This window comes from Talaromyces stipitatus, genomic scaffold, assembly GCF_000003125.1.
Source record: "Talaromyces stipitatus ATCC 10500 scf_1105507295511 genomic scaffold, whole genome shotgun sequence".
Taxonomy (NCBI): domain Eukaryota; kingdom Fungi; phylum Ascomycota; class Eurotiomycetes; order Eurotiales; family Trichocomaceae; genus Talaromyces; species Talaromyces stipitatus.
Window position 1 is genome coordinate 97,539 of NW_002990119.1, and position 24,725 is coordinate 122,263.

The following is a 24,725-nucleotide window of genomic DNA, read 5'->3' on the forward strand; positions in this document are numbered from 1 at the left end:
AATCTGCTTGGTTTGAGTACGCTATTCTAGCTAACTATCTCGTACAAGAGGTGCTTGTCGACAGGTAATATTAAGCATAAAGGGGAAAAAGGAAGAAATGAAGTAAAAGGTCTGGTTCTCGCTTCTCATGTAAATCTCTGTGCAGGGCGCCTTTCCCTATCCAGTTCCGACGTCTGATGTTGATATCACTTCCCAATACGGCGCGGATAGGGTTACACGGCTCCTAGCCCTATCCGTGAACTGAGACGGGAACGCAGAGCCATGCCCAGCCGTCACACTCAACAAGTAGAGATCCGAAAATCCTATGCCTTAAACCTCGTAAAAGCTCGAACTGAAGGAGGATGCAGCTCTCAGCTCTCCACGGGCACACAAGAAACACCTATGGCATTAGAGGAGATGCCATCTCAGCCTCTAACCCAGGAGATTATCTCTCCCTTCCGTCCAGTAACCCCCCCACCTCGCGCCTCAACTGAAGATCCTCCAATAAAAGCTCGTGCAGTCCGTTTTACAACCTCTCAACCATAAAACCAGTTCACCTCTCTTCTTGAACAGGAGCTATGATCTATCACCATCCAACTCAAAAGGTGCCTCTCAAAATCCTACAGTTAAATGTAGGGCACGCGCTAGATGTACATGAAATAGCTCTCACATTGGCATACACTAGTGACATTAATATTATCCTAATCCAAGAACTATATACATTCAAAGATCTTAGCCGACAGATCACAAAAAAACACCCATCATATGAATGCTTCTCCCCAACTAACAGTTAAGTAATAAGCGGCCGACCACGAGTCCTTATCTATGTCTAAAAGAAGAAAGGCATTCAGACCTCCCAGCTGCGCCCCTTCACAACTAACACTAAAGAGGCCTCAGATCTCCTGTTCCTTCAGATTTTCTCACTCACAGGAAAGTCTGCTTTGATAGTCAATATCTATAATGCCCCAGCAGGCTCCATCAGAGCAGGTGAAGCCGCAAAAGCTCTCATAATCCTGCCAGAGATGTATCTCCCTCAAGCAATAATACTTGCAGGTAACCCTAACCTACTATACAACAGACGGCAGCCCTTGCTATATCATAGCCCCACACCTCTTGCAGAGCCATTTACCAACTGACTGGACCTCCAGGGTCTAGTTCTCATCTCTAATATAGACTGTCCCACACATGAAAGGGGTAACGTGTTAGACCTCAGCTTTGCCTCAAGCCCTCTGGCACTCGCGGGAGCTAAAACTAGCATAGCGAGCCACTTAGATGTAACCTCAGATCATCAACCACTAATCACCACTGTACCATGGGATCAGAGATACAAGGAAACAGCTCAGAAACTGAGATTTGACACACTAGACCACACCTGCTTCCTCTTGCTTCTCGCCTCTAACCTTGCTAGTATTAAGAGCCTAACTATGATAGAAGAAGACCTCGATGCTCTCGACAAAAAACTAACATCTGTAATCCAAGGAGCATATAGAGGCTCTGCCAAGAGAACCCTGACATAAGGCATAGGACAACCATGGTGGAATGAAAACTGCAAGAAAGCTTTACACAATTACTGCTCAGGCCTCTGCTCAAAGACAGATTTCCACCAGACTACTAGATAGTCTTAATAATAATTTTAGCAAGACAAGCCCTCCACAGTATCACAAATGAAGGATGTTTTTAACATGAGTAAATAGCATAAGTCTACAGGTATCTTCCGAAGCCCTCCACTGAAAGATCCGCTAAGGCCTAACAGCCTCCCAGTAGTTACTGTACACGAGAAACGAGATTATATATTGTTGGGATTCTGCCCTTAGATAGTCAGCACCGCCTACCGGATGTAGTTAGCGCGCTGGTAGCTAGATATCTCCGCTCCTAGGAACCTAGGTTCCTAGGGAGATACACACAACAGAGTCAGTTTTCCTGCTTCAAGCACAAGAGGTTATGAGCACCTGAAAATTCGTGTTTTATTCGAATAGATTTTCCTCTCTTTACTGCACTCATTTTTACTACTTTTGAGGCTATTCCCACGCGTATTTTTGTGTGTCAATCCGCTGGAATTTGAATACCTTCTTACCCCTGAATACCCGGCAAAGATGACCGGCAACGAGGGACAGAGCCAACAAGGCCAACAAGGCACTCCTACAACCTCAACAATTTCACACTTATCGTCCACAACTGCAACTTCGAGTCTTGTAAAGACACAATATAGCGGTCTTACAAAGTTTGCAAATACCAAATTGGACTTTGCTTCAATCGAGAGGCTTTCTAGAAAAGACCTCTATGATGTTTGGATTGAAAATATCGAGGGAGACCTTTTTAGCAAGGGTAAAGCCTTACTCAACATTCTCAACAGAGATTTAGCACGTCCAGATGAGGATAGTGCTCATTTTGACATATGGCATCAGCTATCAGCGACCATCTGCACCTGGATGAAGAATCAGGTTTCGAACGATCTAAACCAAGAGATCAGAATGATTAATGGAACAATACGTTACGCCGATGAATACGCTTTTGCCGTCAAGAAGCTTTGCAAGGGAGACACCAATGAAAACATTGGATGGAGTCAAACAGCTCATATCCTTGCTTTGCACCGAGACAAATTCACAACACCTGAAGCCTTCATTATTGGGATTCGCAACGCTTACTTCAACCTCCTATCCACAAATCTAGAGATGGGAGCATATTTACCAACAGTTCTTATAATGGATGGCTTACATTCCGAATTAGGCTCATGGGTTACCACTTACGAGAAAGACATCCCACCTCTATGCGATATACAACCAGAAGATTTTCAGCATCTTGTGTCCAAGGCCATAGTTGCCGCGAAGCGCTATCAAGAATACCATTCGAATACGACCCTCCGACTCCCGCAGAGCAATGCAAGCAACGTGCCACAAAACAACAAGGGAAATGGAAATAGGAACAATGGCAGCAATAAAATGAGGCATGAACCAGCCCCAGGTACGGACATTGACAAGCATGTCATAAGCTTACGTGCCTTACCTTCCAAACAAGGCAAATGTGGTTATTGTTCATCGCCTACACACGATGCCACCAATTGTTACTACCTAATGGATGAACCCCCTGAATCGTGGAATCCTAGGCGCAATAATTTATGGAATTACTCCAAGGCCAAGAAAGCCCGAAGTGGTTTGAAGAAGAGCAAAGATTCGACTGATCAGAAACCTACCCCTGTGCCACTGGCTTCGACTAGCCTCTATAACTCTGCATTCAGTACTGCTCAGATCCCTGTCGTCGATACCAGCGAATCCACTACCAGACGCGGACCCTGGATTGCTCCGAGCACAACGACTACATGCATCGAATCATACCTAAGCCATTTAAAGGATGACCCGCAGCCTTACAACGATCAGGTAAATCACGACTTATCTGCAAGCGTACTCGCTACAGTGCCTAAAGTTGTTGACGACTTCGCACACTACTAAGTTACACGTGATAGTACCACAACGCTCTCACTTTACATGCAACCTAGAAGCATTGAGGGTAGTTGGGTAGCCGATTCAGGCGCAGCCAACAATATTGCAGGTGACAACGCTACATTCTTGAAATATCGTGAGTACGGCCCTGGTGATGTCAAACCTACCTTTACATGTTCCAATGGCACCATCGGTACCGCACAAGGTGAAGGAATCGCCCTCATGAGGCTTGATAGTGGCAATGACACCTACACAGATATCGCCTTGAAAGTGCAACATGTCCCAGGATTGAGCTTCAACCTGTGGGCCACAGAGCCATCCAAGAAAGATCATGGGATTTAGTATTGTTCAAAAGATTGCACTATTCGAAGGATGACAGATGACTCTATTGTCGGTCATACACATACCATTTTTCAAGTGCCTATCGTCTACACAGTTGATGTACGAGATGAGCTTATTACAGCTCACACAAACCTTGCAGCTGTCTCGCCTATCTTGCAACATAGGCGACTTGCACACCTAGGCCACAAACGCACAAAATTGGCAGAGAAGTTAGGAATTGTTGAACCAAGCGATGATCAACATGAGTTTTGTGAAGCATGCCGATTAGGCAAGGCTAGACAGATTATCTCTCGCGCCAATATGCCCAAAGCCACGAAAGTTGGAGGTATTATTTATGTCGACGTACAACATATCAAACCTACAGCCCATGACGGCTCAAACTACGCTACTTTCATCCTTGACGATTATTTGCGGATGCCAGAAGCAAGATTCCATATCAATAAAGATGGCGCCTCCAAAGCTCTTATTGATTACTGCAAGGAATTCCACAACTCAGCAGGCTATTGGCCAGTTCTTATTGCTAAAGATCTTGGGAGAGAGTTCAATGCCTTCAACAACTGGGCCAAGAACTTGGGAATCTTGTTGAGGCACTCTCCACCGCGTACAAAGGAGCCAAATGGGGCAATCGAACGCCTACAGTTCTTTATTGTGCAAATCAGCCGAGTCATGATCATTGATGCAGGATTGCCGCCTAATCTATGGCCCTTTGCGATCGACACCGCCATCTACATTCACTCAAGGCTACCTTTGGTAGATAGAAAAGAAGCGCCGATACAAATTTGGCGAAGAGGCCTTTCACTCCCAAACCCAACACCATACCTCGAACATCTCCGTGTATGGGGATGCAAAGCTTACGTATATATTCCCATTGAGAATCGCGTTAAAGCTGAAAAGGTGAAGCCCAAGGCCCTGATTGGTCGATTAGTTGGCTACGTTGGAGATCACGGCCACGTGTATAGAATCTGGTATCCGGATACAGGCAAGACAGTAGTCACACGCGACGTCACCTTCTGGGAAGGCGATGAGGATGGCACCCTAGATATTGTCAACGACGTGCAATCTATGCCTAAGGCAGGTTGGGGCAAACCCATATCAATAAAAGTTTTTGATGCGAATACGTCAAGCAATCGCTCCGAACGCCTATTATTGACAGGTGAACCATCTCATGAGGATATATTCACTATCCTAGGCCAGGATCAAGAGACTACATTCAATTATCATGAAAATCAGTACGCACAACGCCGCCTAGTGACGTTATCCCCATCTCCAGAAAACCTAGCCTTAGATACACCAATTGAGTCAGTGGAGTCTGACCACAAACCCACGAGTGATATTCAGGATATACAAATCCACGATTCACCACCAGAAAACAACGACAAAGACCTCTCACCAGATCAAATGCAGCTCCTACAGGAGACTGCAGCCACGCAGCTAGCCGAGCCGCAGAGACTAGAGCCAAGGCGTTCCAGCCGCTCGACCAAAGGTCAGCGCTCTACAGCATCATTTGAAGAGGAACAGACGACTCAAGCCGAGCAAGAACGACTCCACCGTGCACAGAAAAAGGTCAAGTTCGCCATAGAAACTAAGGTCAATGATGATCCTAATGAGTCTACAAACCCTAACGCGTTGATAGCCGTTGCAGCCACAGGCCCAACGAAGCGCAAGTGGGAAGTCCAGATACCCACCAATCACACGCAAGCACTCAAGGCCACCGAGGCTGATCTCTGGTTTGCCGCCAAAACAGAGCAGGTAAAGAAGCTTAAGGACAATAAGACCTGGAATCTAGTTGAGATGCCAAAAGATGGTATACGGATACTACCAGGTAAATAGGTTTATGACACAAAATCCACACCAGATGGTGTAGTCACAGAGTATCGCGCACGATGGGTGGTTTGTGGAAATTTCCAAGAAAAGTCTGGTCAAGCGACATGGTCTCCAGTGATAGGAGATATAAGTACAAAAATATTCCTCTCCTTTAGTGCGCACCACTAGCTATTCCTCTACTAAGCCGACATCATCGGAGCGTACCTACACGCGTTACTTGGTCGCCAAAGGATACTTGTTAGGCAACCTACAGGTCATGAAGAAGGACGTGATTTGGTATGCCTACTCAACAAAGCCATGTATGGTTTACGCGAATCAGCCAACCTTTAGCATGGTACTATTGATAGCAAATTACGTGACCTAGGCTTCCTCCCATTGGCTGAAGACCCATGCATCTATTTTAACAAGAGTAGAGGAATCTACATCCTTTTATATGTTGACGACACCCTTATTGCTGCAAAGGACATCGATGCAATTCACTGGCTTCTCAATGAACTAGATGCGGAATATGGAGTAAAGCGAATTGGTCATCCGAAGAAGTTTTTGGGATGCAATCTACACTACAATCCTACCAGCCAGGTTATCTCGATGTTTCAGGAACCGTATGTCAAGGAGATACTCAACCGCTTCGATATGGACCGCTGCAGCGGCCGTAAGGCACCTATTGAACCAGGCTCCAAATTGACGTTTACCGGCGAGTCACCTGACCCCGGATTTCTCGAGATTTACCAGAAAATAGTCGGATCCCTCAATTGGCTGGAATTCAAAACAAGACCCGATATCTGCTTTGCAGTGCGCTTCTTACAATGGAAGCAAAAAGAGCCAATTAAAGATGACATGGAGCGTACAAAAGGCGTTTTACGCTATCTACGCGCCCACAGCAATCTAGGCCTAACTCTCAATAAAGATCCGAAGCGAGGTTTGCAACTTTTTACTGATTCTTCATTCGCTGATCATCCAGATGGCAAATCCTCTCAAGGATGGTGCCTTTTTTGGGCTGGGTGCCCTATCGCTTGGGATACGGCAAAACAAACTTGTGTTGCACCATCTTCTACAGCTGCAGAATACATGTGCTTCGGCGACGGCATGAAACACGCCCTTTATGCAAAAAGGATCCTCGTGGCATTTGGCTTAATGAAAGAAGACGACAAAATTACCCTCTACATGGATTCCAACAACGCTATGGACGCACTTAAAAAGCGCTCCGCACCGGCCGTGAGATGGCTAGCCAATCGTTACCACTTTGTAAGGGATATCCTCGAAAAAGGTGAAGTAGTTGTCGAACGCGTTGACACTGACGATAATGTCGCGGACGGTTTTACAAAACCCAAAAATCCAGTCAAGTTTGCAGAATTTCTAAAGCAGCTGGGACTGGAGCCAATCGACATCAAAGTCGACGAGGAATAAAAAAAAAAAAAAAAAAAAATTTTTTTTTTTGTGTAGGTTTTTACGACTCAGTTCTCAACACCATGTTTCCACACTCAGTGCCCTGTTTATATGCTTTTATATGGCTTCATGTATGATAGTTCTTTCATGGGCGGTTTGCTGGGGGGGGTGTGTTGGGATTCTGCCCTTAGATAGTCAGCACCGCCTACCGGATGTAGTTAGCGCGCTGGTAGCTAGATATCTCCGCTCCTAGGAACCTAGGTTCCTAGGGAGATACACACAACAGAGTCAGTTTTCCTGCTTCAAGCACAAGATATATTTCTATACAGAATTGCTTCTGTATAGAAACTTCCGGGGCACCACAAGAGCATATACGCAGCTCAAATGATATGGCAAACATTATATAGATCACAGTTTTCTTGCGTACTCAGCGAAGCGTTTGACTAAATTCCTAATCTGTAGGACTCGTGCTGTGCCACATATGTTAGCGCCAACGCCAAGGTCGTGAAAATCCGCCGAGCCGAGAGAAACGAGTCTTGGCGTTAGTATCTATATGGTCCGTGTCCATGCAGCGCCTCAATCTAGTTACATGCATAAGTTCATGATAAAAAATCAGTCCATATCAACGTCAGTTATCTCGGCCCGCTAAAAATAATCGAATATTGACTTTCATGTACAATCTAACCACTATAATAGCTGAGCTACTAATTACCGCTTGCTCTAATAGCGATGTAGATAAAGTATAGGAATCACTTAATTCTGATTGGAAGCCATCCCAAGCTAGCTCACTGACACACTCTATAAGGTTACCTTAGATGAACACGATATAATCACATCATTATTTTGTATACATAGGGCCAGTATCCTTAGTATTACTTTTCCCATTACTCCCTAGAGTATCGATCTTTATCTCTTTGATAGTTTTTTGATTACGGCTGGAAAATTAACCGTGCTACTCCTCCGATATCGTTACAAAAAGGATTAGAACATTGTCAACTAGAGCTCCGAAATGAATAAATGAATATGATTATTGACCATATTCATATTCATGACTTATGAATATGATTAAAATGAATATTATTCATATGAATATGGACCATATTCATATTCATATTCATATTCATAAATATTTCCGGGTGGACTATTTTTCCGCGCCGGCAAACAGCCGTGCCCTACATAGATACATATTAACCGCCACAGAATCAGCAAATTTGATGCGAGCTTCTTCAGTTTATCTTATATTAGCCATAAGAGTACTAATCACTCTTAAGTATGGATATAGTACTAGTAGTATGAGGTCCTTTTCTTAAAATAACGAGAATCTTGGCTCAAGGAGAAGATATATATATGAAGTTCTCAAGTTCAATTATTAATTCAGTGCATGGCCTATATAATCATGGTGTGTAGTTTAGATAGAGCATTCTAGGAAACGCTTTCTTACTTTGCAAGCGGCAAGTCTACTTGAAATTCTCTAGAATGATTCCTCCACCCATTTATCACGTATAACACGTATGACTAGCACTACTACATTTCATGTATTCAACTTTAACATAATGTTTACCTTTTTTGTTTACATCATAGCTAGGAATAGATTAGACTAAGTAGCTACGTGATGGACAAAGCTAAATATTGTTTAGTATATAAATTGGGGGAATTAGGCTCTTCCAGATTCCTAATTCTCTTTTCCAAATATCTGTCTCCGAGTATTTTACTTGATATTCCTTCTTGTTCCTTATTTATTACAGAGCTTTGTTTATACCCTCTTCTCATAGCTTTTTCTCATGATTCATCTCCTCGAATAACTCGAAAGAGACCTCGTCGCGATTATAATGCCTTAAATAATAGCATAGTTTCTGACGCTTTTCTATGGCGCGATGAAGCAGATACTCTTGACTCTTCCTCCCCTAAATCTCTACCTTCTGATATGTCTACTCTATCTAATGAGCCTGTGCCTGCACCTCACCAAAACATATCTTCCAATGAACTGAGTTTGGTACCATCTGAATCAGCTTCACAAGGATTGAAGTCTCCTCAACAGAATTCAGACAATTCTTCTCAATTGGACTAAGAGAGTGAGTTCGATGAGACTCCAATAAAAAAAAGAAAGAGATTACATACTAGCTGGACTGCTGACTATTTTGATGCTATAGGCCTTGAGACTACATGGTGTCCTAAAGGAGGCCGTCACAGAAATGATAGACTTCTTTTGTGTAAGTAATGCAATTAGTCATCAAAGGACTCTACTTAACAGGGTGCTATAACCAATTTAGCTACACACCTTTATAAAGAACACCATATTAAATAGAACACAATTACACCTCCAGCTGGGCCTCTTGATATATTCATAGAACCAGCTAAGTCTGGACTTGATCCCATGCAGGCTCTTCTTCGCTGGGTGATTGAAACACAGCAGCCTTTTACAGTTGTTGAACATCCTACATGGAAAGAACTCCTTAAGAGTCTAAATGCTAACTGTCCTATTAAAACTGCAGATACTCTTCAAAATCGAGTTCAGAGTGAATATTCAAGTTGAAGGAACTGGTTAAAGCAGGACTTAGCTAATACCTGCCAATCGATTTCACTTTCACTTGACATCTGGACGTCAGATAACTAGATATCATTTCTTGCTGTTATTGGCCATTGGCTCACTCCAGAGTTTAAGCTTTGAGAAGATCTTCTTAAGTTTAAAGAGATTAATGGATTGCACTCTAGCGAAAATCTGTCTACAATTGTCAAAAGTGTACTTGAAGCGTTTCAAATTAAACATAAGCTTCTAACAATCACTAGAGATAATGCTAGAAACAACCTAACACTCTGCGATTATCTTTATGCAGACCTGTTAAAAGATTTTAATAAAAAAGATAGTCTATTCCACATGAAACCACTTATGCGGTTCCAGGGTTGGAATAGCTTTATTGGATGTCTTGCATATATACTGAATCTTATCTATAAGGATATTCTAGTATCCTTAAAGACCAGTACAGTCCGTGATGCACATGTTATACTTGATAAGATGCCATTACAGAAGGATCATTCACCTAAAACACTAATTTTAACAAAAGGTACTATTGTTAAGATCCATCTTTTGGCCTTATAGATTAGTAACAGCCCCCAGCGAAGGCAGGCATAGAAGGATATCTCTCCCTGCAAGCAAATCAATTATGATATCGACACTCGCTGGAATTCAACATATAATATGATCTCTGAAGCTCTTCGACTTCGAAAAGAAGTCACTCAATTTATTCGTGAATATCTAGACATTCGAGAAATGCAACCAACAGATAGTGACTGGTCAACACTAAGATAAATTTAGAAGGTCCTGAAGCCATTCTGGGACCATACCAACTCTGTCTTGAAATATTGCCCAAGCATCACTGAAAGCCTTCCAATATACTAGAGTCTTGATGATATTCTTGACAATATCAAAAATAACGAAGGCAACTTTTAAGAGATTACTAAGGAGGTTCAAAATGCTGTTGAAGGAGGAATCCGGAAAATAGATAAATTCACCAAGAATGTAAGGGCTCATTCAATAGTCATATTGGAAGCTAAGTACAAGAATACCAAACATGGAGAAAGAAAGAAAAAGCTAGGAATGTGAGGCTATCTGCAAACAAGATGTATTGTCGTGATCACGTGACAGAATCACGAACCCCCCTACATAACCCTAGCATGTGACTACGTAAACCGAACTCTGCGAATAACCTCATTACTGACCGTCACATTACTCCCCCCTCTGTAAGACGCTTGCCCTCAAGCGCTTGGTTCCAACTCCTCTATTGTGTTATTGTTTCTGTCATTGTTAACAAATTTGTCCCTCTCTACTACCTCAATCCATCATTGCAAGTTCACCGGGGGTCCTGGCTTCTCTAGATATCGATCGTGGAATGACTTCAATTGACGTGGTGCGTTCTTAAAATTCGCCGCCAAATACCACCTTGGATTGGGATCATAGCCTAGCCACTTCACCTGATAATGAAGCTTATTCTATCTCATCTTCAAATTAAGGATTTTCTCTACCTCCCACTCCTGCTAACCATTAATCTCCACTGGCTTCGCTCTTTCCAAAATCTAACCCCTCAATGGCTCAGTCAATGACACACGCTACAATTTTTCTAATGCAAAGACGTCGTGAATTTACATTCCTTCGTCTAGCTTTAATTGATAGGCCTGGCTGACTTTTTCAATTATCTTGTAGGGACCTGCAGCTTGGTCTGCGAGCTTCCGACTTGGACAATCCATTCTCTATTCTTTTATCGATACCATAACTTCATCTCCCACGTCAAAGTCAACCTCTCGTCGGTGCTTGTCAGCTTGCTTCTTTTGACACTATTACGCTATCTCTAGATTACCACGAGCAAAGTCCCAAATCTCTTGAAATCGCTTCACCCACACGCGCGCATTCTTCTCGTTGGCAGTGAACTTCCTTGGTAAATCTGGTTTTCTCCAGTCGAATGACATCCTTGGTTGAAACCCCTTTTCAATCATAAATGGTGACAACCCTGTGGAATCTTGAGGCAATGAAGCAGCCGCAAAATTGATAATTGGTAACCACTCCGACCAATCATCTTGAAAGTGGTTAACATATAGTCTCAGGCGTTGGGACAAATACTGATTTGCGATCTCCGTCTGCCCATCGGTCTGAGCATGATCCACTGTAGATAATGAAATCTTGATTCCTAATATATAGCATGCCTCGTTCTAGAATTCCAATATGAACTGGGGACCACAATCCGACACAATAGAGTCCGGTAATCCTGTACGAGCATACATGTACTTTATCTAGAGTCTAGCCAACTCTCTTGCATCAACATTCTTACTGCATGGTATAGATATTAGAGTCTTGCCAAACTGATTAACCACCACGAACACCGTGTCGCAGCCTATCTTGTCAGGAGGATAGATCATAAAATCTATAGAGATATGCTGCCACGGTCTGCTAGGGATTGGCAATGGATTCAATAGTCCTGGCGGTAAGTCTCTCCTTATGTTTGTGCGCTTGCATGTCATACAGTTGTCGACATATCGCTCCACATCTTTGTTCCAGGTAATCCAATAGTAACGTGCTTGAACTAATTGCTTTATCTTATTCTTGCCTGGGTGAGCTGTCGATGGTTGACAATGGATTTTATCTAGTAACCGAGCTCGAAGATCCCCCTCATCCGGAACAAACACCTGATCTTTGAATAACAAGACGTCTTCGTGCAATGTCCAGTTCTCGTCTCCCATTCTCGCGAGCTCTCGGAATTACTTACATTCAGGGCTCCTTGTGTTCGCGGCGATGACTCTAGAAATAACATCTATGGTAGTGTCCATTGGTGATAGCTCAACACTCCCCTGATTAGGAGGCTCATTATTATCTTCCCTGTCTTCTTCCTCTTCGACCACACTTAACAAATCTTTTACTGGCGAAGGCCCTAGGCACTTCTTTGGCAACATGAGCTGCATACATCTCTTCTTACAGTCAACTGAAGTGCTTTCCCTCCAAGTTAATGCATCCGCCAGCGTGTTCTTCTTTCCTGGACGGTACTTAATAACAAAATGATATTAATTTACCAATTCGCACCACCTAGCTTGTCTAGCGGTAAGGCGCTTCGTCGTCATAAAGTACCGCAGAGCCATATAATCAGAAAGAATCTCGAATTGTTCGCCTCTCTACAAGCCCACCAGCTCAGCCCTCCATTCTTTTAGGGCTAACACAATTGCTAGGAGCTCCTTATCATAAATATCATAATTGAATTCTGCGTTGGTCATTGTCTTTGAGAAGTATGCAACTGGGTGCCAGTGACCATCCTCTTATAATTGAGAGAACACTGCAGCGACAACTCCATCTGAAGCATCAGTTTCCAATTGAGAAGGCAACTTGGGCTGATAGTGACATAACATAGGTGCACTGACAAGGCATCTTTTTAGTTTGTTAAAAGCTTCTTGACACTCAGTTGTCCATTTAAATGGCACATCCTGCCATGTTAGGTAATTCAATGGCTTTGCTATTCAACTATACCCTCGTATGAACTTCCAATAAAAACCACAGAATCCTAAGAAAGACTGAATGCCAAAAATAGTGGTGGGAGCCTTCCACTCAGTGATGGCCTTGATCTTTTCCTGATTAACCTCAATGCTATCCTTAGTTACAATGAAACCTAGGAACTTTGTTCGTTCCACACTGAATTCGCACTTGTGAATTGCTACTTGTAATCCAGCGGCTCGGAGTCATTCCAACACTATTTTCACATAAATCTGATGCTCTACTATGTTCTCACTATAGATGAGCAGATCGTCCACGAAAGCAATCAGAAATCTATCAAGGCAATCCATAAAGACGTCATTCATGAATTGCTGGAAAGTCGCAGGACCATTGGTCAATCCGAAGGGCATAACCTTATACTTGTAGGTACTATATCGATACTGAAAAGTAGTGTATTTCTCAGAGTCTGGATCCATACAAATCCTATGGAAACCTTGTCTAATGTCAAGCTTCGTGAAGATGCGTGCTCGACTCAGACGCTCAAAAACCTCATTGATTAGTGGTAAAGGATACTAGTCCTTTTTAGTCAATTGGTTGAGCTTGCGGTAGTCAACACAGAAACGCAATCCTCCTCCCGGCTTCGATGCCATGATAATTGGTGCTGCAAATGGTGAGCTACTAGGCTCAAGGAATCCTTTATTCAGGTTGTCGATAATATACTCTCGCGCTGCTTCCAGTTCATCTCTCGATATCTTATAGAGAGGGTTATAACTCAACTCGTTCGGCTTTTCCAACTCGATTTTATAATCATAAGGCCGGTGCGGAGGCAACTTATCCGATTCATGCTTGGAGAAGACATCCACAAAGTCTTTTAGGTAAGCTGGTAGCTTTTTCCTGATTTCCTCTTCTTCTAGTTTTTCCTCTGGGATCTTTTTATCCTCAACGATCTTATCGATCTCATACAAGCTAGTAAAGAAGATTTGACTCTTCTTCTGCTGCACTAAGCGATGGAAACCGTTTCCCCTAATCATGGCGATGTTAAGTTCTACTAACTTACAAGCTTCAGGATTTCTTCGAATTGGAAATAGAGGCAGATCCTCCTGATCCTTCATTGATTCCTTGATAAATCAGTTCATTCTTAGGAGTGTAGCCTCATAGCTCTTCTTGTACGATCGGCCATATTCCATGGGAACAGGTCTTAGCTGTTGCTTCTCAAAAGCCTGGTCTCATTGGTCGGCATCTTTTTAATGATCAGGATTGATTTTATTCTGTTGCTTTAGAATCTGCCAAGGCAATTGCACGTATCCCTTGGTAATAATCTCATCCTTCAAAGAGACTTCCTCTGGCCATAATAGTCACTTCTTTGCATAGTCCACAAGAATGTTGTACTTTGCAAACCACATCCTCCCTAGGATCACATCATGCTTGCCTAAATCAATAATGAGGAATGGCATGTCTAGCTGGCGACGTCCATCCACAATGAGCGTGAATATAATAGCATGAGTAATTAGGGTCATAGTCTTGCCATCGTATCCTCTTACAGCACATTTGTTTTCTAACCAATGAGTCCTCATCTTAAGGAATCTACTCAACAATATGGCGAAATTGGTATCTATAAATGCTAGTCCATTCGCTCCAGTATTAGCAAGTGCCCATGCAGTAATTAAATGTGTATTCTTCGCTATTTGAATTGGTATTATGAAACTATCCTTTTCACGTCCAATCAATTGACTGAGATCTATATCACACATGCTGACTTCTATTGAGCCCAAGAAAGAGACTTTCCCTAGGCTTACTCGTTTTCCGATTCCGAATTAGAGTTAGCTGAGCTCGCTTCATCTACCTTTTCCAGCTTCTTGAGGTCCGAACTCTTCTTTACAGCTAGCTTATCATTATTAAGACAATCTCGACCAATGTGACCAGTTTGGCGACATTTGAAGCATTTGCCCTCTTTTATAAGTAGAGCATAAGCTGCGTCATCCACCCATTCACCTTTCTTACCATCCTTGTTCGACAAACTGCTACCAGCAGCAGAGGGAGCAGGGGTTAAGCGAATAGATTTACTGGCGTTGGAACTAGCACTTGAATTCATATTCATACTGCGACAGCGTACTTTGCTCTCAACAGTAGAAATTGCTTCAAGGCGATTTGCTGTCTTTGTAACTTTTCTCACAAAACCAGTCTAGTCAAGGTCCGGGTCATCTGCTTCATCAGTCAACTTACGCTGCAGCTCAAAGCTCAGCTTGCTGTAAAGGTCTTCCTTCCAAGATTGAATGTCGGTCTTGGATTCTTGAGCTTCATGAGTGAATTCAGTTAGGAAATCCTGGAATTTCATCTTGCTCGTCATCTGGAGAGCACGGTATCTAGCTTTTGCATTGGTAACTCAATTAACATCTTCAAAAATGGTCTTCAAGTGGTCAAACATGTCGTCAGCATCTATGAAGGGATGAGGAGAGTTCTTGCGAAGACAGGGCATCAAATGCTTGGCTGCCTGACTCTCATATATTTTCTTCACAAAAAGAATTCGATCCTTTGCATTTGGGTAGTGATCCGCGTTGCTCTCTAGGGTCCCTTCCATATCAATTAACCAAGATTTAAAGGTTAGATTGACACTGTCTGAGAGCTTTGCTTCCTTGGGTAACTTGGTAGATTTTAGTATGAAGGTTGGTCTTGGTGTACCTCCCTCGCTACCACTCTGACCACTAGTTTAGAGGTATAACTTGGCAAAAGCTTGTATGTACTGGTCACGTTCTCCTTGCAGTTCAACAATATCATTGGCATTTCGCTTGGCCTCGCGACGAGCCTCTTTCAGTTCTTTCTTAAGTTGGGTAAGTTCTTCTTTCTGATTCTGATTCTGATTGGTATCCACTCTACCTGGAGCATCAAGATTCTCAACTATCTCATTGTGAGCGGCAGCAGCTTCCTCATACAGTTGGAGCAAGTGCTGTTGTCGACGGAGGACCTTGGCAAAGAGATAGTAAGGATTCTCCTCTGCCTCTTTGACGAATTCTTCTTCTGTGTAAGTTTTCTCGAAAATGACTTCTGGATCTGCCTTGTCGAATTCTTCCATGTACGAAAGGAGACAGTCCTCTCGTAAGTTAGCGAGTACCTCTTTAGGCAGCTGGCTGACACGAGGCATCGCGAGTTCTGTTCTGTCGGTTCGGTTCTGTTCGGTTTTCGAAATCTTGAGAATTAGGATAAAGGGACCTTATTGCTTAAGGCGGTGTTATTGATGATAACAATGTTGCTGTACAGCTGTCAAGGTATTAATGAATAAAGAGGATGTTTGGTATAATGTAAGGGCTCATTCAATAGTTATATTGGAAGCTAAGTACAAGAATACCAAACATGGAGAAAGAAAGAAAAAGCTAGGAATGTGAGGCTATCTGCAAACAAGATGTATTGTCGTGATCACGTGACAGAATCACGAACCCCCCTACATAACCCTAGCATGTGACTACGTAAACCGAACTCTGCGAATAACCTCATTACTGACCGTCACAAAGAAGATGGATTCTAATATTATCTATTACGTGGCTGCCATTCTTGATCCACGGGTTAAGACCTCCTTCATCCGAGCTCAAATGAGCAAGTCTGATGCAGATATGATTGTTTCTAATATATATGAATATCTTAAGAAACAATATCCTGCAAGCCCTACCTCTTCCTCTAGCGCAGAGCGTCCACCAGATATGCCAGGGACATTATAGAAAAAGCTCAAAAAAATCCAGCCTCTGCAATCTGCAGACATAATATCAGACATTGATTGGTACCTAGATTCAAGCCCTGAGATGTAGTCTCATGGTATGATAGAAGATGAGAATCCTAACTGGATATTGAAATAGTGGAAAGCAAATGCCTTTAACTACCCTCTAATGTCGAAAGCTGTACAAGACTATCTTCCTATTCTATCTGCTGAAGTAGGCATTGAGAGATTATTTAGTAACGCACGAGATGTTCTGGGTATTCGGAGACACTGCTTAAATTCTAAGACGTTTAGATGGCTGATGTTCCTTAAGGGACAATATGGTAAAGAATGCCGGGACTCGGCATAAAAATGTTTAGGATTTAGGAAACGGGGTTTTCATCGAATTTTAGTAAGCTTGCTGTTTGTATATAGTTTTTCTGTAAGTAACTACTCAAAATTGATCTTAGGAGCGAGTTCAAGATTCAGCTGCCTCCCTCATCTTTTGTGGATATTCATGAATATTCATATATTCATGAATTTAGTGAATATGAATACGGGTCATATTCATATTCATTTAATTCATATTCATATTATTCATATTCGCAAATATTCATGAATATGAATATTATTCATATTCGTTTCGGAGCTCTATTGTCAACGAATATAACACAACACTAACTTAGACTAGGCCCAAATCTAAACGCATTACATGGCCTAGTAATATATAGGCTAAAATGATTAAATTAAAGCTATCACACAGCATATTTCAAGCCACGGCGCTTGTTTCCTACTCGAATAATCATATGCAAACTGCGCATGTGGAAGTGTTGTTGCGTGAAATAGATGTTAAGTGTCGGTTTATCTACGTCTAGGTCGCTAGCACTAGTCACGTAGAACAGCTATTCCGACGAGCTGACGAGCCTGATCAATATGGTATAGAATTCCTGATATTGATGACTGCCCCCCAAGAGTAAGGGGTGTGTGTGTGTGTGTGTGTGTGTATATTTAACGGCCGTGGTTCGTGACTTGCACGCCTCCCACCGATCCCTACTGGGACATAGGCCGCCGAGGGGTAAGCCTCGGGCTTTAGGTCCTATCAGATTTATATATAAATAAGAGACTCTTTGGCGCATTTCCATAGCTGCCATGGTCTTAAAGGGAGATCCACTTCCTAGTGGGTTTTAGGTATTTGCCAGCTGCAATGGTCCACCTATGCTCCATGACTCATTATTCTACCACCATCATACTTAAGCAGTGAGTTTGAAAAGAAAAAGGGAAGAAGGAAAGAAGAAAAGAAAGAAAGAAAAAAAGAGCAAAGGAAAAGAGAGATATAAGGGCAAAGTAGGGCTGACTTAGCTAGGTGCTAAGGAGAGGTTGGCGAGGATAGATATCCTTAAAGAAACGGGTCTCTGCTAGTCATGAGGCTAGTTTTCGTGTTCCTTTCGCAGTACCTAAAAGGAAAGAGATAACTTCAGAAGAGGGTCCAGGTGGACGAGGGGCTCATCTCTTAGCTATATAGTAGAAGAAGAAATGTAAAGGTGCTTTTCATGCTCTACACCAACAGAGAAGATAAGCGTCATCATGATTAAAGTGCTCGTGGTAATCCGCAAAGTCTCCATGACCAGTATGGGCTGCTATGATATGGCCAAGGTCAAGTCGGTTGAGTTGAAGCTCTCCAGGGCATTTAGGAGATGTAGTTATTTCTAGATCTTGGTATGTCTATGGTGCTACAGTCTGCCACCGTGTCTGAGCAGCGGAAAGAGATTGAGTCTTGGCGTATCTCTTTAGCGAGGCATATGAGGACTTGTATAGAGAGGGGGGGATAGAGATAGCTCCTTCCTTAGCAGTGAGATCAGCTGCTTCATTCTCAGGGATTTTAGTGTGTCCAGGGACCCATCGGATTTGGATTGATCCACTTTTGGTGTGTGGAAGCCTTTCGCGTAGTGGCCAGGCGGCTGCAAGGGTGCGAAAGGATTCAAAGACCTCTTGAGAGGATCCTGTAGAGGGGGATAGGAGGCGTGTGGCAACTTCTAGGTTGTCAAGACAGATCCATAGGTTGGTAGCAAATTGAGCTGTTGGGTATGCTATTGATGCTTGAGCACCAGCTAGGGCAGCTTCTGCTTCTGTGTTAAAGACCTCTTTCCCATGTCCGTATGAGAGTGAGGAGCGGAGGAACTGATGATGTGCTTGAAATCCAATATAGCCACCTCCTGCACGTCCATCTATTAGCCTAGATCCATCTGAGAAGATTACAATATCTGAGCTAGGGATGGTACGTTGAAAAGCCGTGAAATCAGCCGCTACCTATTCCTTAGTGCGTCCCATGGGAGCTCCTATTCGGGCTAGGGCACTCTTACGTGACTCACAAGGGTACTAGGGAGCATGTTGTAGAGGGTTTATTTATTCAGAGTTGGGGAGCGCCAGCACTCGGCGAGCAAATCGACTGGTTTGTCGGCCATCTCTGGCTATCTGTTCTACGCGTCTTCGGAGTGGGTGGTATAGATCTGTCGGATTGGTCGGTTTATTCCAGGCCAATCCTGAAGAGTGTTTTACTAGGATCAAAGAAAAGAAGTAACTAGCAAGATTGTATGTATTGAGTTCTGTGCCTGTCTTTCAAGTCTTTAAAGCCGGGTCCTTTATAGACACCTTTGGCGGGGTGATTTGTGAGCTATCAGGAGGGGTAAATATTGGGCTGAAATCTAGGTGCCCAGATATATGCCTAAAGGTGCCTTTTAGACCTGTAAGATTGAACAGTCGATCTTTCTGCCTCGTTTGAAAGCCGGATTATCTGACAAGAACTAGGGGGATGCGGGTGGTGAGATGTAGGATGGATGTTTTATTACGCCCGGAGGTGCTAACCTAAAGGGCACTAGTGCGCTAATTACATAGTCATTTCCCACAGATCCGGCATGAACTCGCGATAGCCCATAAGTTGTTTTCTTAACATGTATGTGCTTGGTGTTTGGCTTCTTTGGTTGGTTTGTTAGGGGCTCCCTTGTTAAAGGTGTTGGCTAGTAGATGATCTTAAAGGTTATCTTCTCCAAGTGTGCAGTGTCCTATCTTCGGCGGCTGCAGCGAGATCTACCCTGGAAGGGAGGAAGAGTTAGGGAGGGAAAGGGGTGGGAGGTAGGGGAATAGCTTCACTTTTCACTGCGTTGATTGAGGTTCGGATTCAGGTTCAGGTTCCAATCTTCCTGTAGCGATTGCGAACTTGATTGCTGCATGGACGGCCTTCATATCTGGTTGCCATCGATCTGGGTCTGAACGTGATTTACTGCCCAGGAAGAAGGATAGATTTCCTTGTCTTGATTCTGTGCACTGATTCATGTCTTCTCTCATCGCTGTCCATTGCGTGCAGCGGAATAAGAAGTGCTCTATTGTCTCGCTTGCTTGGCCACAGGCACAGAGATTTGACTCTGCTGCACCTATCCGATTAAGATAGCTGTTGAGCCTTGTCATTCCGGTCCGAAGTTGGGCTAGGATCTTTGCCTCTTTCCGATTTAGTCTATCATATAAGCTTCTTGTGTGTTTTCCTGGAAGAGCTATATCCACCGTTCTGGAGTATCTTCCAACGTGTTCTGGGAGAGTCCATTCATGTTGCCTTTCCGCAAGAGCAAGCCTGATAGCTGTTGATTTTGCTTGATATGGCTGTTTTTCTGGTAGCGATTCAATTCTTGTTGCTTTCTGTGCCTCTGTTTTTGCTTGCCGTTTCACGGTCATGTCTGAGCATGTTGGAATCCAAATTGTGACCACCGCATTTCCTTGTTGCTGTAGGTTTTGAACCTGTTTATATATCCGCTGGATCGATTTTTGGCCTGATTGTTGACGGGGTTGGCTAATTGCAGACAGTGCCGATCTATTGCTACTGTGGATGATTATGCATCTCTGATATGTCTGCCGTCGGATACGTTCCAGGGAGGTTGCAATTGCTTCCAGCTCCGCTGTGTAGGGATTTTGCTCTGTTCTTTTGCCCAAGAGGCGCCAGAGACAATAGGAGTTGGGCGGCTCGCGGTCGCCTGTGGCAAAGCCTTAACAAGTCCGGTCGATACCAATACCATCTTCCACCTTGCCTTCTCGCTTCGGTGGTGATTTTACCCATTCCTATTGGCAGATCCCCAGGCCAAAAGATCTGCTGCTATCAACATCTCTGGAGTTTGCACCTTAAGCCAGCCGCAAAGGCAATTGCATTATGGGCGATACCGCGCTAGGATATATATCCCAGGGACCTGAGTACGAGTCAGGCACAATGCACTCCTTCTCTAAGCCGACCGACATGCGCATCCGTCCTCTCGAGCCACTATAAGATCTCCGTAGGCCTCCTAGAAAGAATATATCGGCGATACCACATTGCCAATCTAATAGATATAAATGCCGGCGATACCACACAGTAGCGGTCCAAGTACGAGTTGAAAACACAGATACCAATAAAATATCAGTATAGGTGCCGGCGATACCACGCTGCTGTGGCCCAAGTACGAGTTGGAAGCAAAGATACCAGTTAGATAGCCATGGCCTAGGTACGAGCTAGGAACACGTTCTTCCTAGTTACCCTCTGGTCATCCTCATAGTGCTATGGCCCGCTACTTTATTACTATAATAAAGTAGTTTCCCGTTACTATTAGAAGTCTCCCTCTAGCAGCCGACCATGTCTTGCAGAAGTCAATACTTGTAATACCCGCCTGGCATAATACTTGTATAGTTGACTCCTACTAACCTAGCTCAGTTCCCACCCTATGCCTTTATACTTAGAAAGCGGTGCGCTGTGTCTGTCCAGAATGATAAGTAGTTCGGTCTCAGAGTAGGCCTTACCCTTAACACATCCGGCAACCACTTTTCTGTCAGCCTTAACAACTTCTATTACTTTCTAAGAGCACTTAGGCTTCGTTCCAGCCCTCGTTGAGATAGCTTCATTGGTAATTTCATAACGTTGGGGGTTCTATCTCAATCTCAGAGCTGGCTGAACTCGAGGGTGCCCTGTCACTCTCCTAGAACAGGTTCGTGTCGGGTGGTTTTCCTATCCAATATCCCTCTTGCGATCAATTTGGCTTTCGGAAAGCCCCTAGGCATCTTTCTAAACAGTAGTAATCGAAAGAATCTCGCATTGCCTCAGCCGATCTTTCAATAGACTGCTCCACCGAGGTGGAGAGGTTTCGGGTGGTGAGATGTAGTTATCCTCCGTACGCTATAGCGCACGGATAAACTATATCCCATTCCCGCGCCGAGATAGGCAAGATTGCTATACCGACAATAAATCAACGGCGAATGCTAGGTTGTTGTAGCACCTTCCTTCCAGTAGACGTTATATAGAACCTAGAAATTTCACTAAAGTGCCATGTTGACGGCAGGAATGGTCACCAAGTACAACTCCCCACGGTATTTGGCTGTATTGACTTCGCCAAAAAGAATAGTTTCTAGGGTTTCCAGAGTTCACAGTTAAGCCATCAGCCCAGATTCTGTATGCGGCAGAATTGAAGTTGCTATTTTCAGCCAGGGCTTGGTGTAGACTCTTCGCTTAGGCATCATCTATTGCGTATTCCAGAACTAGGATGTCTTTTGCTCAAAAGACTTCCTTGGCTTCGCACCCACTTAGCTACACTGTACTCGGTGCTCATCTTGCAATCTACGTGACTCAATGATTTATAGACTACATGCCATGCAAGTAGACATTGCATGCGTGATGCACTAGCGTGAGGACTATTCGCTTTAGTCTACATGAGTTGGACGATACTAGTGCTATACAGCACAGGGTCATTATACTAGGTATAATGGCAGCACAAAAATCCACCTCCCCAGCTTTATTCCGTGGAATATTGGTCGGAACGGCTGCTATACTAACTAGTTAGTGTTACAAATTACCCTAATCTATATACATGCCAAACGAAAAAGAACCTTCAAGGGCTTTCTTGATTACTTAATGTGATACTGGAAATTTCCTTCACTCTGAAATACTGAATCAGCACTACCTAGTGATGCGCGTTGCATGGAAGAAATCAGAGGCAGCATACTGCCTGGGAAAGAGTCAAAAAATTGTCATCATTGAAGATCAAGAAAGGGGCAATCCTTTGGGTCGGCGTAAAATGTTCCTCCTAGCTTTTCAATCATCATGCAACGTTCCTGCATGGTACGAGCATTTTGCAGCTGTGCTCCACCACCCTCGCTCGTATCCTTTCTCGTTGTCTTCCAAACCCACACCCCACCGTCAGATGTCCAGCCAACCTGAATATAATCATTGACCCTTTCATCAGGTGTAACTGAGATTTGACTCTGATCCAATAGGTCTTCATTTTCCCACCATGTCGGGCCAAGACGTCGCACTGTTGAAAATAAGTTTACCATTCCAACAAAGGTGTTATCATCACTCACTAAGATCACAGTGCTTATTCTCTTTCTGTCGCCATTCAGGATCAGAATTGGTTGGGCGCAGAGTGTTGTTGAATGGGTCTAATTCTAGGAAATCTATCTCCACTCTGCTAGATACCTCAAGCATATAGATTCCGCCTTGTGAGGGCCATCCTTGGACTATCGCTCCAGGCCCAGTCCCATAATATAACCAAAACTGTGGCTCTCGTGGAAAGTAATCTTGAGGGCTAATATGCCGGCCGTCCACTTCCTTGAGCATGGTGGGTGGATCTTGAAGTGTAAAACCTTTTGACTTAGTTCGATATCCCAGCCAGCCAATAGTGAATGTGACGAGCAGTGAGATCATCATCGTCCACAAGTTCAATATTTCCCACTTCCAGGGGCAGGTTGGTATTTATATTTTCGAATCGATCAAGTCTAGTTGGGGGTATGATTGAACCACCTAAATTAAACCAACGGGAGGGGCTGGAACGGCTTGGACCAGGATCGAGACGTCAATCACACAAACCAGCGGTCTTGGTTCCGCGATTCGATCGACCAGGATTCCGCTGAATTGCAAGCGCCGGGGATCTGTGTAGGAGTTTCGAATGTAAAAATAGAGTTCCCAGATTGCGAGGATGGAGGGGTACAGTGCGGCGCAATGTGTACAAAAGTTGTCAGATAATCCGGCTTTCAAACGAGGCAGAGAGATCGACTGTTCAATCTTACAGGTCTAAAAGGCACCTTTAGGCATATATCTGGGCACCTAGATTTCAGCCCAATATTTACCCCTCCTGATAGCTCACAAATCACCCCGCCAAAGGTGTCTATAAAGGACCCGGCTTTGAAACCTGATGGAGACAGAGAGACAGAACTCAATAGATACAATCTTGCTAGTCACTTCTTTTCTTTGATCCTAGTAAAACACTCTTCAGGATTGGCCTAGAATAAACCGACTAATCCAACAATTAAGAGTCTGACTACCCCTACCGGCTCTATATCAACATATTATCCAACGTTGCCACCGAGTATAAGCTCAATTCCCCACAGGATTGGGACGATTAGCAAAACGAACTTCTCAATTGGGCCAGAGCCAATGATCTTCTTCCTATTCTCCAGGGAACTGAGAGACTAATCAAGAAATCTGTTTAACCAAAGATACAAGACTATCTACCTGAATCCCAGAACACTATACAAAACCATGTAGGTGCAGCTCAAGGAACGCGTTAGAACTCTGCTCAATCAACCTAAACCACTACAACTAAAGATATAACTGATGATCGCACTGAGCAGAGGGCAAGAAATGACTTCAACCTACATCTCAATAACTACAAAATGGAGTTTGGTGAGTGGGAGGTTCAGCGTAGAGATATTGATAAAATCTTTAAATGGATAAAGTGAACTGTGTACCACAGCTATTTTAAGATCTATGTGTATGTGACACACAGTTAGAAGGAAGTGTACAATAACTTGAAGATGCAAGTTGGCCAAGGATTGCAAGAAATCCAGCAACATATACGAGATGACTATAACTAGTATATAAAACCTTTCAGAGGCACTCCGCGAGATCTAGAGGCTTGGTTGATTAAGTGGGAAGAAATCATGCTTTAAGGAAAGAAGAAATCCATGTCCTTTGCCCAAGATACAGAGGACTAGGCATCTAGGTTTCTCGAAGCTATTCGACCACTAGATAAGGCGTGGGTAACGTCTTTTAAGCACTCAATTGATCCAAAGATTAATAATAAATCTCTTATCTATAAGG

At 43.5% G+C, this 24,725-nt stretch overlaps 10 protein-coding genes across 10 annotated transcripts, besides 11 other annotated features; 3 read left to right on the plus strand and 7 right to left on the minus strand.

The window, feature by feature from the left end:
- Nucleotides 1-662: 662 nt before the first annotated feature.
- Nucleotides 663-1,535: a mobile genetic element.
- A 537-nt stretch (nucleotides 1,536-2,072) lies between these two features.
- TSTA_097610 (uncharacterized protein) lies at nucleotides 2,073-3,758 on the plus strand (the record flags this gene model as incomplete). The annotated part of the gene is made up of 2 exons (XM_002485698.1): nucleotides 2,073-3,353; nucleotides 3,483-3,758. The coding sequence occupies 2 exons, from the start codon at nucleotides 2,073-2,075 to the stop codon at nucleotides 3,756-3,758; spliced, it is 1,557 nt and encodes a 518-aa protein (XP_002485743.1).
- Nucleotides 3,474-5,096: a mobile genetic element.
- Nucleotides 3,789-6,989, plus strand: TSTA_097620 (uncharacterized protein; the record flags this gene model as incomplete). The annotated part of the gene is made up of 3 exons (XM_002485699.1): nucleotides 3,789-5,580; nucleotides 5,738-5,850; nucleotides 5,913-6,989. The coding sequence occupies 3 exons, from the start codon at nucleotides 3,789-3,791 to the stop codon at nucleotides 6,987-6,989; spliced, it is 2,982 nt and encodes a 993-aa protein (XP_002485744.1).
- Nucleotides 5,043-6,956: a mobile genetic element.
- Nucleotides 6,988-7,008: a microsatellite.
- Nucleotides 7,009-8,892: 1,884 nt separating this feature from the next.
- TSTA_097630 (uncharacterized protein) lies at nucleotides 8,893-9,501 on the plus strand (the record flags this gene model as incomplete). The annotated part of the gene is made up of 3 exons (XM_002485700.1): nucleotides 8,893-8,961; nucleotides 9,119-9,178; nucleotides 9,274-9,501. 3 exons carry the CDS (start codon nucleotides 8,893-8,895, stop codon nucleotides 9,499-9,501), a joined length of 357 nt encoding a protein of 118 aa, XP_002485745.1.
- Nucleotides 9,010-10,527: a mobile genetic element.
- Nucleotides 10,528-11,228: 701 nt separating this feature from the next.
- Nucleotides 11,229-13,844: a mobile genetic element.
- TSTA_097640 (gag/polymerase/env polyprotein, putative) lies at nucleotides 11,301-12,197 on the minus strand (the record flags this gene model as incomplete). The annotated part of the gene is made up of 2 exons (XM_002485701.1): nucleotides 11,301-11,623; nucleotides 11,981-12,197. The coding sequence occupies 2 exons, from the start codon at nucleotides 12,195-12,197 to the stop codon at nucleotides 11,301-11,303; spliced, it is 540 nt and encodes a 179-aa protein (XP_002485746.1).
- Nucleotides 12,224-12,623, minus strand: TSTA_097650 (uncharacterized protein; the record flags this gene model as incomplete). Its single annotated transcript, XM_002485702.1, has 2 exons — nucleotides 12,224-12,497; nucleotides 12,525-12,623. Coding segments are annotated over 2 exons (373 nt in total), but the record flags the coding sequence as incomplete, so codon positions are not given.
- On the minus strand, nucleotides 12,963-14,048 carry TSTA_097660 (gag/polymerase/env polyprotein, putative; the record flags this gene model as incomplete). The annotated part of the gene is made up of 3 exons (XM_002485703.1): nucleotides 12,963-13,156; nucleotides 13,232-13,508; nucleotides 13,551-14,048. The coding sequence occupies 3 exons, from the start codon at nucleotides 14,046-14,048 to the stop codon at nucleotides 12,963-12,965; spliced, it is 969 nt and encodes a 322-aa protein (XP_002485748.1).
- Nucleotides 14,049-14,728: 680 nt separating this feature from the next.
- TSTA_097670 (uncharacterized protein) lies at nucleotides 14,729-15,271 on the minus strand (the record flags this gene model as incomplete). The annotated part of the gene is made up of 2 exons (XM_002485704.1): nucleotides 14,729-15,099; nucleotides 15,160-15,271. The coding sequence occupies 2 exons, from the start codon at nucleotides 15,269-15,271 to the stop codon at nucleotides 14,729-14,731; spliced, it is 483 nt and encodes a 160-aa protein (XP_002485749.1).
- Nucleotides 15,272-15,319: 48 nt separating this feature from the next.
- TSTA_097680 (uncharacterized protein) lies at nucleotides 15,320-16,075 on the minus strand (the record flags this gene model as incomplete). The annotated part of the gene is made up of 2 exons (XM_002485705.1): nucleotides 15,320-15,638; nucleotides 15,678-16,075. 2 exons carry the CDS (start codon nucleotides 16,073-16,075, stop codon nucleotides 15,320-15,322), a joined length of 717 nt encoding a protein of 238 aa, XP_002485750.1.
- Nucleotides 16,076-16,448: 373 nt separating this feature from the next.
- Nucleotides 16,449-16,955: a mobile genetic element.
- A 646-nt stretch (nucleotides 16,956-17,601) lies between these two features.
- Nucleotides 17,602-17,625: a microsatellite.
- A 263-nt stretch (nucleotides 17,626-17,888) lies between these two features.
- Nucleotides 17,889-17,936: a sequence feature (GA-rich).
- A 272-nt stretch (nucleotides 17,937-18,208) lies between these two features.
- Nucleotides 18,209-18,913: a mobile genetic element.
- Nucleotides 18,344-19,008, minus strand: TSTA_097690 (uncharacterized protein; the record flags this gene model as incomplete). Its single annotated transcript, XM_002485706.1, has 2 exons — nucleotides 18,344-18,928; nucleotides 18,991-19,008. 2 exons carry the CDS (start codon nucleotides 19,006-19,008, stop codon nucleotides 18,344-18,346), a joined length of 603 nt encoding a protein of 200 aa, XP_002485751.1.
- A 940-nt stretch (nucleotides 19,009-19,948) lies between these two features.
- Nucleotides 19,949-20,653: a mobile genetic element.
- Nucleotides 20,654-22,657: 2,004 nt separating this feature from the next.
- Nucleotides 22,658-23,243, minus strand: TSTA_097700 (uncharacterized protein; the record flags this gene model as incomplete). Its single annotated transcript, XM_002485707.1, has 2 exons — nucleotides 22,658-22,938; nucleotides 22,988-23,243. The coding sequence occupies 2 exons, from the start codon at nucleotides 23,241-23,243 to the stop codon at nucleotides 22,658-22,660; spliced, it is 537 nt and encodes a 178-aa protein (XP_002485752.1).
- Nucleotides 23,244-24,725: the final 1,482 nt, after the last annotated feature.